Source organism: Polypterus senegalus, chromosome 6 (genome assembly GCF_016835505.1).
Source record: "Polypterus senegalus isolate Bchr_013 chromosome 6, ASM1683550v1, whole genome shotgun sequence".
In the NCBI taxonomy this organism is placed as follows: Eukaryota; Metazoa; Chordata; class Cladistia; order Polypteriformes; family Polypteridae; genus Polypterus; species Polypterus senegalus.
Genome location: NC_053159.1, coordinates 191,283,623 through 191,296,037, shown reverse-complemented (window position 1 = coordinate 191,296,037; position 12,415 = coordinate 191,283,623). Strand labels below are relative to the sequence as shown.

Genomic DNA, 12,415 nt, shown 5'->3' with positions numbered 1-12,415 from the left:
AGACAGAAAATCTGCAGAATTGTTCCTAATGCCTTCATTATTGTCTTTATTTTATTTTTTCTCCAGCCGTCTGGAGTTTTTTTTGTTTTTTCTGTCCCCCCTGGCCATTGAACCTTACTCTTCTTCGATGTTAATTAATGTTGATCTATTTTGTTTTCTTATTGTGTCTTTTATTTTTCTATTCTTTATTATGTAAAGCACTTTGAGCTACTGTTTGTATGAAAATGTGCTATAGAAATAAATGTTGTTGTTGTTGTTTATTCTCTCCTCCACTGCTGCATCCCATAGCTGACCCTGCCTTCTTATTTGGCTTGTTAATTCAGTGAGCCTCTGTTGATGTCACCAGTGTGTGCGTCTGTCCTGCGGTTGGCTGGCACCCTGCCCTGGATTTGTTCCTGCCTTGTGCCCTGTGTTGGCTGAGATTGCCTACAGCAGACCCCCGTGACCCTGTGTTAGGTTATAGCAGGTTGGACAATGACTGACTTCCAGTTTAGGCTTTTCCCATTTGACTCAGGTGACACACCATATGCCAGCAAACAGATATGAAAGGTCCAGTAACATTTGCTTCCTTAAAGAGTTAGCCACAGCAAATTGGGCAAATAAAAAGAAAGCAGATCAGTATCAGCTCTCAGTTTACCAGTTGATCCATGTTCCTACCCTCACCTATGGTCATGAGCTATGGGTAGTGACCGAAAGAACAAGATCGCGTATACAAGCGGCTGAAATGAGTTTCCTCCACAGGGTGTCTGGACTTTCCCTTAAAGATTGAATGAGCAGCTCAGTCATCCGGGAGGAGCTCAGAGTAGATCCGCTGCTCCTCCACATCGAGAGGAGTCAGATGAGGTGGTTCGGGCATCTGATCAGGATGCCTTCTGGACGTCTCCCTGGTGAGGAGTTCCAGGCACGTCTAACTGGGAGGAGACCCCGGGGAAGATCCAGGACATGCTGGAGGGACTATGTCTCTTGGCTGGCCAAGGAATGCCTCAGGATCAGTATCAGGAATGTATTGTTCACAGCATTTTGATTTTCACCCACCTCTGAGGAGGACCGTGCTACATTTGAAAAAGATGCCAAAGAGGCCTACATGTGCTCCTTGACCTTTATGGAAAAGAAGCCAGCAGTCTGACGCTGCTGTTAGAACAAAAATCCTTTTTAATGGTTTCCTGGCCTCACACTGACCAGCAAACACCTGGCAGTACAATAGTGGACACGGCTACTGTACATGCATCATGCAGGTAAAGTTGTGCCATGTGTTGTCTGTGTGTTTTGTCCATGTTACTACCGCTTGTTCACCTCAAAGGAATTTTATTCTAAACTTAAACTGCAAAAACTCATTTTTATCAGATCATAGCCAGTTGGTCATCTGGAGCAATTGGTAGTTGTGAAACTCTCACTTTATTTAGCATTTAAATCTCTATGGCGGTATTAAGCCAGACGATGGCGTGGTCAGTGGGGTACCATGATGATTTGATGCTAATCAAGACACACCAGGCACCATCATCCCACTGTCTGACTGAGTTTGTGTACGACTTCCATGTCTTGCTAGTTACTAGCAAAAGAGGGACAGGCATGACTAGTTAGGCAAGTAAATGTTAATGTTAGCAAAGTCTGTATACAAACAAAAATTCTCATATGGCTCTACCAAACTATTCATGTCAAAATTTCCACAAAATAGTACTCTGTACCACATCAGGGTAGTTGCCATGTGTTCTTGGTGGTTAGGAGGCCTGGGGATGTCATTATTCATCCATTCTGTAAGTCAGTGTACATTTACTAGTTAGCGAGATTACATGCAGCATACAGATTAAATCTACACAGTATTTCAGTGAAATATATTTAAAGTAATCTTCTCCATTCAGTCTCAGTCCATCTTTGTATCATATTTAGGATCATGGAGAGTCAAATGTATTAATATTAACAGCAACAAGAAGATGTGAACAATTTAACTCTTAGAAAGGTGCTAACCATTCAGATAAATGGCACCCACCAAAATATAAACTGGGTACAAAATAACTGCTGTTTTCACATTGGAGTTCTGCAGGATTCAGAGATTTACTGAAAAGTAGCATATCAGACATGTGCATCTACTGTCTATGGCAGCAGTTGCATGTTTTACTGAACTTAATACTAAAAGCACAGAAGAAAGTCCCAACAAACCCTCCTTTTGTGTGAGCTATGCCAGAAATGTGCCTATAAAAGCATACATGAACAAAGCCAAAGTCCTGTATTTTAAGAAAGACGACACAGCAATGTAATATGAAGGATCAATACGAGAAACGACAAGTGTAATGTGCAAACAAAGTAGTAACACGGAGAGAAGCACGGATAAATGGGGAAGGTTATCTCAGGTTACGTGCATCCAGTGTAAAATTTTGGCATATAAGTATGCGGACAGGGTGAAGGCGTGTCCAGAGACAGCGGGAAGAAGAGGAAGGTTAAGAGAATGGAAGTGGAAATAGGAGCTGTGAATCTTGGCAGTATGAGTAGTAAGGGAGAGAGTTAGCCAATATGATGGAGAGAAGGAAGGTTGATAGACCAGATGGAAGGAGAGGAAGACCAGGGAGACCAGAGGTGGGTTCAAATTGTCCTACCATGGTGTGGATGGGTTATCCTGAAGGAACAGTATGTCAAGAGTGTTTTGGAGGTGAAAAGAATGTTGGACAGTGTGAGGATAATAAAGCTGGAAACTGAATGGGTGATGAATGATATTACAGCATATGCCCCGCAAGCTGGGTGTGCAATGGAGGAGAAAGATTTCTGGAGTGAGATGGATGAAGTGGTGGACAGTGTACCCAAGGGAGAGAGAGTGCGGATTGGTAAGGATTTCAATGGACATTCAAGGATTTCAATGGACATGTTGGTGAAGGGAACAGAGGGGATGAAGAGGTGATGGGTAGGTATAGTGTCAAAGAGAGGAATGCAGAAGGTTAGATGATGGTAGATTTTGCAAAACAGATGGGCACGGCTGTGGTGAATATATGAACACAGGGTGACGTGTAAGAGTGGAAGAAGATACACACAGGTAGATTATGTCCTGTGCAGAAGTGTCAATCTGAAGGAGATTGGAGACTGCAAAGTGGTGTTAGGGGAAAGCGGAGCTAGGCAGCATAGGATGGTGGTCTGTAGGGTAACACTGGATATCAAGAAGAAGAAGAGAGTGAAAGAAGAGTGAAGGATCAAATGGTGGAAGACGGCAAGGAGAAAGTTGGATGATGTGGCGATCTGGAAGTGCAATGGATTAGCAAGGAGGAAGTAAGGGTAGCTATGAAGAGGATGGAAAGGCCGTTGGTCAAGATGACATACCTTTGGAAGCAAGGAAGTGCTCAGGATTGATGGCAGTGACAGGATGCAAATTTTTAAGAATAAGGAGGATGTGCAGGACTGCAGTAACTACAGGGGGATAAAATTGATGAGACACAGCATGAAGTCATGGGAAAGAGTAGTGGAAGCTCAGTTAAGAAAGAAGGTGATAATTTTCAAGCAGCAGGATAGTTTCATGCCGGGAAAGAGCACCACAGATGTGATGTTTACTCATGTTGATGGAGAAGTAGAGAGAAGGTCAGATATTGCATTGTGTCTTTGTGGACTTACAGAAAGCATATGAAAGGGTGCCTAGAGAGGACTTGTGGTATTGAATAAGGAAGTTGGGAGTGGCAGAGAAGTGGTAAGGGTGGTACAGAATATGTACGAGGGAAGTGACACAGTATTGAGGTCTGCAGTAGGAGTGACAGATGCATTTAAGGTAGAGGTTGGATTACATCAGGGATCGGCTCTGAGCCCTTTCTTATTTGCAATGGTGATGGACAGGTTGACAGACGAGATTAGACAGGAGTCCCCGTGGACTGTGATGTTTGCTGATGACATTGTGATCTGTAGTGAGAGTAGGGAGCAGGTTGAGGAGACCCTGGAGAGGTAGAGATCTGCTATAGAAAGGAGAAGAATGAAGGTCAGTAGGAACAAACAGAATACAAGTGTGTGAATGAGAGGGAGGTCAGTGGAATGGTGAAGATGAGGGGAATAGAGTTGTTGAAGGTGGATGAGTTTAAATACTTGGGATCAACAGTACAGAGGAACAGGGAGTGTGGAAGAGAAGTGAAGAAGAGAGTGCAGGCAGGATGGAGTGGCTGGAGAAGAGTGTCAGGAGTGATTTGTGACAGACGGGTATCAGCAAGAGTGAAAGGGAAGGTCTACAGGACGGTATTGAGACCAGCTATGTTATAGGAGTTGGAGACGGTGGCACTGACCAAAAAACAGGAGACGGAGCTGGAGGTGACAGAGTTAAAGATGTTAAGACTTGCACTGGGTGTGACGAGGATGGACAGGATTAGAAATGAGGACATTAGAGGGTCAGCTCAGGTTGGATGGTTTGGAGACAAAGTCAGAGAGGCGAGATTGTGTTGGTTTGGAAATGTGCAGAGGAGAGATGCTGGGTATACTGGGAGAAGGATGCTAAGGATACAGCTGCCAGGTAAGAGGAGAGGAGGAAGGCCTAAGAGAAGGTTTATGGATGTGGTGAGAGAGGACATGCAGGTGATGGGTGTGACAGAGGGAGATGACGAGGACAGGAAGTTATGGAAACAGATGATCATCTGTGTTGACCCCTAATGGGAGCAGCTTAAAGAAGTTGTTGCAAACTTTGCACACCTTTTAGTATACTCATCCACTTCTTCAATTCTTCATCAAAACTCTCCAGACCAGTAATGCAGTAAATATGAATGATGCAAATGATGCACCTAAGATAATTACTCGGAAGCTCTCGATTAGGACCTAAAGATAGAAGGGAAAAGAAAATAAATAAAAATGGTCAGTCTTGGTAAGAAGATTTCAGTTTTTTCCACATATGGGAAAAAAACAGGGCAACACCTTAAATATCCTTTAGAAGCCTACTATCAACAGGCTATAAATAAACATTTTATTAACTGCGAGATTAAGAAAGATAAATTACTATTAAAAGTAACAGGTTAATATCATTTCCCACTGTTTTACATCTGGTTCAAAGGGTTTATTATTCATTTTAAAACATGCTGTTTATAAATGACGCCTAAAATGACAATGAAAACAGTAAGTACAAGCCTAAAAAAAACTGATGATTCAATACATAAAATTTATCTTCAAAGAGAGACAAGGAATAAGACTGAGGTGCCATCCATCTAATAAGATGTGCTGAGCCGTCTCTTGTGATACACATGTGGATTGCTTACCAATCGGCAGCTCTTGTGTTGCAGTTAAAATTTGTGTTGCCAATCACAAGATACTCACTTCAGATTGAAAACTGTAGTGTACAACAGAATTGAAATTTAAGTGTGCACACTTTTATGTTTGCGTGAAATGTAGAAACTATGAAATCATTAAATCATAATCAAGGCTTCAGGAAGCACCTGCCTGAGCTTTTGGATTTCAGGTTGGGTGAAATTACTCTCTTTCACAAAATGCAAAAAGTAGGCGTACTCATCTTGACTTTACTTTCACAGTTCATTCTTTTATAAGTAAGTGAACACTTCCAGTTATTAAGTAATTAAGTAATAAAATGTCTATCAGCATCCACTCAGGTATCTGCCAATTACTTGGAGGTTTTGGTTCTGGTAACAAAGACTTGCAAACATGAAATTAAAAACACCGACCCCTGCCAACACTACACAATGTGGTTTAATGTAAAATGAACAAACCAGTCTGCATAAAGAGACACCGAGGTTAAACAATACACTACAGTTAATATAAACACACCATCAATTTTACAATCTGATAAAATATGTTAGTAAAACAAATTAAGTTGCATTCCAGGGTGTACACACAACGTCAATGCTGTCAGAGACCACCACTCAGAAAGTGAGGCATCAGATTCCAGGTCTGTACTGATGGATCTTAAGGTTCATTGATGGAGGACGCCGGTTCTCAGTTGTGTGTGTTATAGGACAGCAGACAACAGAGTTTGCAGACGTGCAGAACACCAGCCCAAATTACTGACAGCTCATACCTGAGGCACCCTACCCTATTTAGGGTGTAAACAGTTGAGACTCTTTGAAATGGAGTGTCAGCTTTAACAAAAAGACAATGAGGAATAACTGATCGTGTTAATCAGAAACCATTTGAGAGACCTCACTATCAAATGAACTGGTTCACCCAAATTCAATAGGTTTATAAAACTGTTATAATTATTTAATAACTCTGAGGAAATTTAAAATTATTCTAAACAGCAACAGATGCATACTTGCATCACAAAATAACGAGAAATGGGCCGTGTTTTTCACTGAGGTGATAACTGGAATGAAGATCATACTTTCCACACTCATTCTGACCTTTGTTTCCTAAATACTTAATTTTAAAACGCATTTGCTTCTGATAAAAGATAAATAAGCGACCCCCATGACAACAAGCTGATCTTCCTGACATTCCTTCTTCTGAGGACTTGGAGGTGGACTTGCCCATCACTGGGGCTGAAGTTGCTGAGGTAGGTGAAAAAAAACTCCTTGGTGTCAAGGCCCCGGGTGGAGGATATTCACTTGGAGTTCCTTAAGGCTCTGAATGTTGTTGGGATCATCTTGGCCGGCACACCTCTTCCAACTTTGTGTGGTGGTTGGGGGGCAATGCCTTGGGACTGGCAACCTGGGATGGTGGCCCCATTTTTAAGAATTAATAGGACTATGTGTTCCAACTTTAGGAGGTCAAATTACTCAGCCTCCTGGGAAGGCTTATGCCAGGGTTTTGTAAAGCAGGGTCCATGTGCTGGTCAAACCTTGGATTCAGGAGGAACATTGTGGATTTCACTTGAGTCGCAGTGCACTTGCCTAGCTTTCAACCCACACATGGAATCTGGAGGGTCCATAGGAGTATGACCAACCAATTTACATGTGTTTTGTGGAATTGAAAAAGGCATACAACACTAACCCTAAGGATGGCCTGTTGGGAAGGTGCTTCAGGCTGATTGTGGCCTATTGGGTTCCTGTACAACCAGAGCAAAAGCTTGGTTTGCATTGCTGGCAGAAAGTCAGACTCATTCCAAATGGGTGTAGGGATCCACCAAGGCTGCCCTTTGTCGTCATTTCTGGTCATACTTTTTAAAGAAAGAATTTCAAGGTGCAGCCAAGGAGTGGTGAGTGTCCAGTTCAGTGAACTCAGGATCACATCTCTGCTTTTTCAGGATGATGTGGTCCTGTTGGCATCATTAGGCTGTGATGTCAGATTTGCACTGGTGCAGATTGGAGCGGAAGATCAGCACCCCCAAGTCAGACAATGGATGGAATTTTTTTTTTCTGCTATAAAATGTTGTTTCTGCCATTAGATTTGTTTTGGTCTCCAATCTATTTTTTCCACCTGTCACTTAAGGGGCACTGTAGAATGGATACCGTTAAAGCTAAAGAATATATAAAAGGTGTGTATTGTGCCAAACCCCAGTCAGAACCCAAAAACCACGGCCAGAGAGAATGAATCTCTTTTTCAATTAAATTGAGGGCTTACAAGTCCATTACTCTTGGAGAACAGGAGTAACTCTAATGTGAATCTACAAGGAAATGATGATCAACAAAGAAACAACGAAATCTAAAGATATTCTGGGGTGCAACGTCCTGCCCAGAGTCAGAAGCTCCATCTCAGTCACAGGTCACGGATCCTCCAACAGGATAATCGGCCAAAACACACAGCGAGAAGCACCCAAGAATGGTGAAAAACTAGATTGGACTGTTCTGAAGTGACCTTCTGTGAAGCCAGATTTGAATTCTCAGAAATCTATGGACAAATACTGAAATACGCCTCCAAGACAACCCTCTTCAGACCTGACACAGCTGGAGCAGTTTGCTCAGGATGAGTGGGCCAAACAGTGACTGTGAACTCTGAAGGTTGTCCATCCATCCATTATCTAACCGGCTATATCCTAACTACAGGGTCATGGGGGTCTGCTGGAGCCAATCCCAGCCAACACAAGGCGCCAGGCAGGAAACAAACCCTGGGCAGGGTGCCAGCCGACTGCAGTCTGAAGGTTGTGCAACAAAATATTAGGTTAAGGGTTCCATTCTTTTTTGTCCATGCCATTTTCATTTGTTTTCTTATTTGAAATATTTGCTTGAATCAAAACTCTAATGTCAAGTCAGATTTTTGTTAAATACGCAATAAGCAATGATGGGTGCTAATGACTTTTTTCAGTTTCAAATTATTTCAAAGATAATTGTAGGTTCTTCCATTTTCAGTGGCGGAGTCCCAACAAATTTGTCCATGTCTGTCCAATGTCTAAAACACACACATTTTTAATAAAACATTTTTAAAATAATTCACTTCTGAAAAACACTCTCTTAAACTAAAATGAAACACACTCAGATCTCCTAGACCCAAAGACATAGCAAGATAGCAGCGACAATGTGGAAAACATGGCCGCTTTTAGGCCTGCCAAATCAAAACTAGATCAGAAATTTCAGTAGGAGAACAAAGGTCACATACCAGTAGTAACTGTGCCATTGTTATTTGGTGTAGGCTTTGAGTGTTCTTGTTTCTTCATTTCATTTTGGGCTGTAAGAGAAAATTAAAAACAAGGGAAGCACATGTTACATTACTCATCAACCTTCAGGTCATGGAAGTATAATAGAATTCAACCTTATGCTGAAAGAGCAGTTTTACAAAGAACAACTGTAAAAGAAAAAAAAAAGTACCTTCTACACTTAGTGTGATGTTCCTGGTACGATAAGTCTCTTTCTTGAACACAAAGCAGGTATAATTCCCACTGTCAGACTCCTGCACAAATGGAATTATAAGGGAAACATCTCCTTGTCTAACATGATTCTCGTCCAAGAGGATTCCATGAATCATACATTTGCTCTGGTATCCTGCTATAGGTCTTCCTTCACGACTCCAACAAACTTGATCTAAATCGTGATGGTCCCCACTCACTGTACAGTTGATTGTGGTGTTACTGCCAAGAGCTGCCGGTACCTGCTCCGGACAAATCAGTTCAAATATATCTGGTAGAAGGGAAAAACAAAAAATGCCATTACAAGTATCTGTTGCTTTCTTCCTGTACGTAACACACAGGTCTTATAAATAGCAGGCAGGATTCCCACACATTAACTAGATTATTAGGACTGCATTTTTTCACTTAAGGAATATAAGAAAAGTTCGACCTCTTATAACATTGAATGGTGCTGAAAAATTAGTTCACGTTTTTGTTTTAAGCCGACTAGATTACTGTAATGCACTCCTAACAGGAATGCCTAAGAAAGACATCATATTGACAGCAATTAGTGCAAAATGAAGCAGCAGCCAGAACCTTAACTAGAAGCTGGTTTTAACATCATTACACTGGTTAACGGTGTCCTTTAGAACAGATTTTGAAATACTGCTAATGGTATATAAAGCTCTGAATAGTCTTACAAGCTCCCTTGTATATTTTGGAGTGCCTGTCCCTTACATTCTGTAGTAACCTCAGATTGTCCAACACTGGTTTGCTTAATATAATGAGAGCTAAGCATTAAAGAAGTGCTGAGGCAGCCTTTTGCTGTTATGCACCAAAAATATGGAATATTTTACCAATAGAGATACGCCAGGCTAATACCAGTGATCAATTAAAAAAAAAAACTATTAAAACACACTTTTTAAATGTGAATTTTTCTTAATTCATTTCTGTTCTTCTAATAGATCATACATGCTTTGTAATAGCATATACATCATGGATGTTCTATTATAAATCCCTACTTTTCTGGTTTCTCTGTGATGGTGTTTTATGCCACCACCACCTGGTCAAAGTCATGTGCAGCCAGTTGTGATGATGGAATGTAAGGAGACTCAAACTCTCAAGAGACCAACTGCAACAAATGGACTAAAATTAGCATTAAAAATAATAAGACTGACTTTAGCACCTTTATGTTAGGTAACAGAAAGCTCAGTGGGAGTTGGGTGGTCTGTTGGCGTGGAACTCCTGAAGATTTTGCTTGTTTGTTTGTTTTTTCCTTTCCTCCAACATCTCACCCCTAGAGTTTGTTCTCCTTCTTGGCCACCTGACTTCTCTTAATGAAGTTTAAAAACTTATTCTCAAATTAGGATACTACTGTCTTTATATCTGTGTTATGTAAGTGCATATTCATTCTTTATAATTTTTCTATATAATATTTATTTAGTTATAAATGTCTATTTTTAACTTGCTGTTTTGTTTTTCTCTTGTAACTCTTCTTTTATAGCACTTTGAGCTACATTCCTTGTATACAAATGTGTTAGAGAAATAGAAATGTTCTTATTGTTGTAGGTACTTGATAAATACACTTCACACTACAGGGAAATAGGGGTGGACAAATTGGTTACACTTTGCCTGCCTAGCTACTTATGCAAACTTAAATGTGGACATACATTCTTGTGTATAACACTATTAATTTAAAGGAGACTGCAAATGGCCCACCTGAACACGGTGTAAAAGCAGGCAGCCCTGCACCAATTCCCACTCTCTCCAAATATACACAACCTTTTTCTTCTTCTTCCTCTCTCACCCCACATCCATAAACCTTCTCTTAGGCTTTCCTCTTTTCCTCTTCCCTGGCAGCTCTATCCTTAGCATCCTTCTCCCAATATACACAGCATCTCTCCTCTGCACATGTCCAAACCAACGCAATCTCGCCAATCTGACTTTGTCTCCAAACCATCCAACCTGAGCTGACCCTCTAATGTCCTCATTTCTAATCTTGTCGATCCTTGTCACACCCAATGCAAATCTTAGCATCTTTAACTCTGCCACCTCCTGCAAGGTCTCCCTCTTTCTGGTCAGTGCCACCGTCTCCAACCCTATAACATAGCTGGTCTCACTACTGTCCTGTAGACCTTCCCTTTTCCTCTTGCTGATGTCCGTCTGTCACAAATCACTCTCGACACTCTTCTCCACCCATTCCACCCTGCCTGCATCCTCTTCTTTACCCCTCTTCCTCACCCCCCATTACTTTGTACTGTTGATCCCAAGTATTTAAATTCATCCACCTTCGCCAACTCTACTCCCTGCATCCTCACCATTCCACTGCAACTAAACGTTTCCAGTAACTTTTGATTATTCCTGCACACCAGCTTGGAGGAATTTTCGCCCATTCCTCCGTACAGAACAGCTTCAACTCTGGGATGTTGGTGGGTTTCCTCATATGAACTGCTTGCTTCAGGTCCTTCCACAACATTTCGATTGGATTAAGGTCAGGACTTTGACTTGGCCATTCCAGAACATTCACTTTGTTCTTCTTTAACCATTCTTTGGTAGAACGACTTGTGTGCTGAGGGTCGTTGTCTTGCTGCATGACCCACCTTCTCTTGAGAGTTACTTCATGGTCAGATGTCCTGACATTTTCCTTTAGAATTCTCTGATATAATTCAGAATTCATTGTTCCATCACTGAAGGCAAGCCGTCCTGGCCCAGATGCAGCACAACAGGCCCAAACCCCGATACTCCCACCACCATGTTTCACAGATGGGATAAGGTTCTGACACTGGAATGCAGTGTTTTCCTTTCTCCAAACAGAACGCTTTTCAATTAAACCAAAAAGTTCTATTTTGGTCTCATCCTTCCACAAAACATTTTTCCAATAGCCTTCTGGTTTGTCCACGTGAACTTCAAGCAAACTGCAGACGAGCACCAATTTTTTTTTTTGGAGAGCAGTGGCTTTCTCCTTACAACCCTGCCATGCACACCATTGTTGTTCAGTGTTCTCCTGATGGTGGACTCATGAACATGAACATCAGCCAATGTGAGAGAGGCCTTCAGTTGCTTAGAAGTTACCCACCCTGGGGTCCTTTGTGACCTCGCCGACTATTACACGTGTGCCTTGCTCTTGGAGTGATCTTTGTTGGTCGGCCACTCCTGGGGAGGGTAACAACGGTCTTGAATTTCGCCATCCCTTTGATTGAAAACACCAGACATCTGACACCTCACCTTCAAACTAACTGCTAATCCTAGAGGTTCACATACTTTTGCCACTCACAAATATGTAATATTCAATCATTTTCCTTAATAAATAAAATGACCAAGTCTAATATTTTTGTCTCATTTGTTTAACTGGTTTCTCTTTATCTACTTTTAGGACTTGAGTGAAAATCTGATGATGTTTTAGGTCGTATTTATGCCGAAATATAGAAAATTCTAAAGGGTTCACTAACTTTCAAGCACAACTGTACACACATGTATTCTGTCTTGGTGGTCCTACTGACCTTCATTCTTCTCCTCTGTCATGTCTCCACCTCTCCAGGGTCTCCTCAGCCTGCTCCCTACTATTGCTACAGATCGCAAAGTCATCAGTAAATATCACAGTCCACGGAGACTCCTGTCTAATCTCGTCTGTCAACCTGTCCATCACCATTACAAATAAGAAAGGGCTCAGAGCCTGATCCCTGATGTAATCCCACCTCCAACTTGAATGCATCTGTCACTCCTACTGCAGACCTCACCACGGTCACACTTCCCTCGTGCATA

At 41.7% G+C, this 12,415-nt stretch overlaps 1 protein-coding gene across 2 annotated transcripts in view; it reads right to left on the bottom strand.

Annotated features, from left to right (window-relative positions):
* Positions 1-12,415, bottom strand: part of LOC120531913 — a 28,496-nt gene that overhangs the window by 1,871 nt on the left and 14,210 nt on the right. For both annotated transcript variants that reach the window (XM_039757768.1, XM_039757769.1), the window contains exons 4-6: positions 8,637-8,945; positions 8,428-8,496; positions 4,645-4,767 (exon numbers count right to left, since the gene is read on the bottom strand). In XM_039757768.1, coding sequence (XP_039613702.1) covers positions 4,645-4,767; positions 8,428-8,496; positions 8,637-8,945 — 501 coding nt within the window. The remainder of the gene's footprint in view (positions 1-4,644; positions 4,768-8,427; positions 8,497-8,636; positions 8,946-12,415) is intronic.